This window comes from Cebus imitator, unplaced genomic scaffold (assembly GCF_001604975.1).
Source record: "Cebus imitator isolate Cc_AM_T3 unplaced genomic scaffold, Cebus_imitator-1.0 Scaffold18, whole genome shotgun sequence".
Lineage (NCBI taxonomy): Eukaryota > Metazoa > Chordata > Mammalia > Primates > Cebidae > Cebus > Cebus imitator.
The window spans coordinates 10199648-10205054 of record NW_016107333.1 but is presented as its reverse complement, the minus strand read 5'-3'; the positions used below and the strand labels follow the sequence as shown (position 1 = coordinate 10205054).

Genomic DNA, 5407 nt, shown 5'->3' with positions numbered 1-5407 from the left:
TTTTTTTTTTTAATAGAGGTAGAGTTTCTCCATGTTGCCCATGCTGGTCTCAAACTGCTGGGCTCAAGCAGTCTGCCCACCTTGACCTCCCCAAGTGCTGGGATTACAGTCCAGTCTCCTGTTCTGACTCAACATTGCAGCATGGGATATTTATAAGTCACTCACAAAGGAGACCATATTCCTCTGTGTGGTGGAGAGGTTTGTCACTGAATAAAATTAGGCTTCTTCCCACCCAGGGTGCTGGGCTGAATTGAAAGGAATACATGGAAATGAGCCATAATACTGGTTTGTAGGTGAAGCCACAAAGTCCCATGAGTCCTTTTACGGCCCTGAGCCTCTGAATGTGTGTATCTTTCTGCCCGATAAGCACTTCCTTTCCTTGTACACAAAGCACACTCCTCAAGCTGGACGTGGTGGCTCATGGCTATAATCCCAGCACTTTGGGAGGCCTACGCGGGTGGATCACCTGAGGTCAGGAGTTCAAGACCAGCCTGGCCAACATGGTGAAACCCCCATCTCTGCTAAAAATACAAAATTAGCCGGGCGTGGTGGCGCATGCCTGTAATCCCAACTGCGCCAGAGTCTAAGGCAGGAGAATCACTTGAACCCAGGAGGTGGAGGTTGCAGTGAGCCGAGATCATACCATTGCCCTCCAGCCTGGGCAAAAAGAGTGAAACTCAAAAAAAAAAAAAAAAATAAAAAAAAAAAATAAATAAAAATAAAAATAAAAAGTTTTAAAAGGGCCACTGCTTTTAAGATATAACCCCTATTTTTTAAAAAAAAAAAAAAAAAAAAAACAGACTCCTCAACCCAGCCAGTATTTATCTGGCTCCTGCTGCATACCAGACCATCAGACCCTTGTGCTTGACCATCAAGGCCTTGCTTAAGTGGTACCTGCTCTCACCACCTCTGACCCCTTTACTTCTCTGTAGAAATAGTGTCTTATTAGCCTTCTTGTGATTCCCTTGTGCATAATAATGATACAAATGTTGTATGTAGTTTAAATGATGACTCAAGGCACAATGCTGAGTACTTCCAAAGCAGAAATCAGAATCCTCACAACTCACTTTACAGCTGAGGAAATCAAGGCTCGTAGGAAAAAAAAAAAAGTCACTTTCCTGAGGTCCCACAGCTGGGAAGAAGCAGAGCTGGGAGTCCGAATGGTCTTCCTGCCCTCAGAATCCCTTTGTAACTGCCGGTGTTCATACTGTGGATCACACTGATACACGCATCTGTTGTGTCACATGTCACACTGCATTATAATACCCTGTTTGGGGTTTTGTTTTTTTGGAGCTTGAGTGCAGTGCTCGGTCTCAGCTCACTGCAACCTCCGCCTCCCAGGTTCAAGCGATCCTCCTGCCTCAGCCATCTCAGTAGCTGGGACCCAGGTGCACACCACCACCACCCAGCTAATTTTTGTATTTTTGTAGAGACGGGGTTTCACCATGTTGGCCCGGCTGGTCTCCAACTCCTGACCTCAGGTGATCCGCCCACCCCAGTATCCCAAAGTGCTGGGATTACAGGTGTGAGCCACCAAGCCCAGCCGGTTTTGCTTTGTATTCCATAAAATAGAATACATGTTCCCTGTAATGTTCTATTTACATGTCAAGGTATTAGCCTATTTCCTATGAATGCTTCAAGATCAGGAACTCATTTTTGTACACATACTACTGCTACCCAGGAAATGTACTGAATTTTTGGGGGTGCTCAGAGGGGATAAGGAACTTGCCCAAGTCCCACAGCACACTGCTGGCAAAAGCAGAAGCCAAGGGTTGGGAGAGAATAAGGAAGGAAGGAAACCAGACCTCCCATGTGGCTATTGCTCACCCACCCCACCCCCACCTCCTGGCAAAGCCGCCCAAGTGACTCACACGGAGCTGCCTCCAGTGGCTCCAGAGGGGAGGCCTACCTTCCGGCCCAGAGCCTGGGCTGCCTCAGCCATGCATGCGCAGGGGTGTGGTTAAGGGCCTCCTTATTCACCTCTCCCTGATAGTCACAGCCCCTTGTATGGGCACAGTACTTTACAGTTTGCCAGGCTGTTTCGCATCCCATATCTCATTTGGTTTAAGACTCATGGGGCTGGGTGTGGTGGCTCACCTCTATAATCCCAGCATTTTGGGAGGCCAAGGCAGGAGGATCAGTTGGTGCCAGCAGTTCAAGGCTGCAGTAAGCTATGATCTTGCCACTGCGCTCCAGCTTGGGCAACAGATAGAGACCCTGTCTGTTTTTTTTTTTTTTTTTTTTTTTTTTTTTTCATTTTTCTTTTTAAAAAAAAAAAAGGCTGTTGGCACTTTCTTAAAATAAGTGAGGCTAGAGACAGTCCTCCTGTTTGACAGAGAGGTAAACCCAGTCACTCAGCAAGCCATTAACAGAGCAAGGAATACCTTGGATACATTTTATGTGTAGTATTTTACTTACGTATGAACTGTATCTGTAGGAAGAATTCCCACACATGGAATTGCTTGGTCAAAGGGTATGTGCATTTGTAATTTTTTAATATATTGCCTAGTTACTTTCTACAGGAAGACCAATTGACTCCCATAGGCAGTGTGGGAGACTGCCTTTTTCCCCATAACCCCACCAACTCGGTATGTTACCCAACGTGTGGATTCTTACCTTTCCGATAGATGAAAAACAGAGTCTCAGTGTACTTTAGTTTGAGCTCTTAGTAAGAGTGAGAATAAACACTTTTTTTAATTATTAAGAGCTATTTGGGCCAGACGTGATGGTTGTCGTCTGTAATCGCAGCACTTTGGGAGGCTGAGGCGGGCAGATTACGAGGTCAAGAGATCAAGACCATCCTGGCCAACATGGTGAAACCCCATCTCTACTAAAAATACAAAAATTAGCTGGGCATGGTTGCATGGGCCTATAGTCCCAGCTACTCAAGAGCCTGAGGCAGGAAAATTGAACCGGGAGGCAGAGGTTGCAGTGAGCCAAGATTGTGCCGCTGCACTCCAACCTAGGCAACAGAGTGAGACTCCATCTCAAAAAAAAAAAAAAAAAAAAGACAGTTCTTTGGCATAAATTCTATGAAGCTAATTTATTCCTATGTTGGTCTGCTACTCCATTTTCAATTCTTTTTCATTTTTATAACACTGAAATTATTTTGATTACATTCAGTTCTTTTTCATGTAAATATTTATCCTTCATCAGTTCTTTACCCACATCACATTCTTGCCAACTATAGCATCTGCCATTATAAATGTAATTGTGGCTTTTATTTTTACCATTTTCAAGTCTGCCAGTCAAATATCTTAAATTTAAGTTTCGTCAAGATTTGCTTCTCTTCACAGTTGGTGTGTCCCTATGTGCAGTTTCAGCCATTATCTGTCTTGTTGTTAATTTCAACTTATAATATTCATTACCTGCTGGATGAGAGAATAGTCTTATTTCCCTCTTAGCTGATCCGTTAGAAAACTGAAAACAATTCTCTTCCAGAGGTCTGAAACTGCTGTGGCATCACTGGTGTCCAGAATTTCTTCTCTCAGTTATTCCATACTGGAATGGCCTCTGACATGCCCTTCTCTCCAGATGTGTCACACATGCCCTGTGTTCTCCTTGGCCTCTTGATCAGGGTCCAGATCCCCTCATGGCACAATGGCAGGATCGGCTGGGCATGGTGCTTCACACCTGTAATCCCAGCACTTTGGGAGGCCCAGGTGGGTAAATCACTTGAGGTCAGTTTGAAACCAGCCTAGCCAACATGGTGAAACTCCATCTTTACTAAAAATATAAAAGTTAGTCATGCGTGGTGGTGCGTGCCTATAGTCCCAGCTACTCTGGAGGCTGAGACAGGAGAATCATTTGAACCCAGGAGGCAGAGGCTGCAGTGAGCCGAGATCACACTACTTCACTCCAGCCTGGGTGACAGAGCAAGACTCGGTCTCAAAACAAAATGGCAGGATCAGACCATCTTGCCCCAGGGTGAGGCAGGCAGCATCCCTGGCCAAGGGAACAGCATTAGCAGAGCCTTGCAGGAACATCTGGGAAACCCTAAAGCACCTAACTGAACCAAAACAGAGGTGAGAAGGAAATGAATGAGGTAGTGGGGCATCAGATTCCCACCAGTATCCAGCCCTGGAGGCCAGAACGCCAGCCGAGCTGAGTCTGTGCCATTCCTCTCTCCTCTAGAATGCTTCAGACATGCCTGAAACGATCACCAGCCGGGACGCCGCCCGCTTCCCCATCATCGCCAGCTGCACACTCCTGGGGCTCTACCTCTTTTTCAAAGTAAGTCTTTTGCCACCTGTTGTGTCATTTGATTTAAATGACTTTTATTTTATTTTATTTTATTTTTATTTTTCCCATCACAAGAGCCATGCATGTTCATTTACAGAAAATAAAGAGCAGAGAAAAAGTAATAATTCACCCATAGACCTACCCAAAGACAACTGTTAGTGTTTGGGACCCTTTCTCACTACTCTGTATTTCTTTTCTCCATGTAGCTTTTTGTTTTGTTTTTGTGATACCAGTTTGGTTTCATTGTACCGTTTATGTTGGGACGGGGTATAGCTTGTGCTCAGACATACGTCTACCATACTAATCGCCTTTTTTTTTAATTTATCGAGGTTTATTTTCCCAATAAAAGTTACACAGGCTCAGTGTTGAAAACCTGGAAAACACAGAAAAGTAAAAAGGGGAAAACAGCAGTCATCCAAAACCCCACTACCAGAGACAGTCACAGTTTCCCTTCGGAGGTGTGTCCTTCCACTGTTTCTCCCTGTGCATGGTTTCTCTGTAGCTGTGACCACATGTGTATTCAGTTTGTAGCTGCTTTTTTCACTTCACATTAATAACATCAAAGCATTTTCTCATGTTACTGCAAACTCTCCTTAGTTGTACTATTTTCTGGATTATAAAAGTAATAAATTCAGAAAATCTAAAGAAAGTATATCAAGAGAGGGAAAAACAAATTCCACAACACAGAGGTAGTCATTAACATTTTGGCCTATCTCCTTTCAGGCTTTTTATTTATTTATTTTAGGACAGGATCTCACTCTTATCACCCAGGCTGGAGCACAATGGCACCATCACAGCTCACTGCAGCCTCAACCTCTTGGGCTCGAGAGATCCTCCCACCTCAGCCTCCCAAGTAGTTGACACTATGGCCGCATGTCACCACTACACCCAGCTAATTTTTTCTTTTAGTATAATCAAGATCTCGCTTTGTTACCCAGGCTGGTCTCAAACTCCTGGGCTCACGTGACCCTTCCGCCTCTGCTTCCAAGAGTTTAATACTGCTAGGATTACAGGCATAAGCCACTGCATCCATCATTTTCAGGCTTTTAATAAGCATATATTTAGCATTATTATAATCATATTTTAACTATAGTGTTAAATCTTTTATTGTTTTTATTAGGTTTTTTTTTTTTTTTTTTTTTTTTTTTTTTTTTTTTTTTTTTTT

At 43.9% G+C, this 5407-nt stretch overlaps 1 protein-coding gene across 6 annotated transcripts in view; it reads left to right on the top strand.

Annotated features, from left to right (window-relative positions):
- HM13 (histocompatibility minor 13) overlaps positions 1–5407 on the top strand; it is a 54150-nt gene that overhangs the window by 7377 nt on the left and 41366 nt on the right. For 3 of the 6 annotated variants that reach the window (XR_001820728.2, XM_017514997.2, XM_017514964.2), the window contains exons 2-3: positions 4135–4233; positions 4572–4700. Coding sequence is in view for 4 of the 6 variants with exons in the window: in XM_017514997.2 (XP_017370486.1) it covers positions 4135–4233; positions 4572–4700 (228 nt within the window). In the remaining 2 variants the exon portion in view is untranslated. The remainder of the gene's footprint in view (positions 1–4134; positions 4234–4571; positions 4701–5407) is intronic. The other 3 variants (XR_001820729.2, XM_017515021.2, XM_017514988.2) reach the window with 1 other exon arrangement.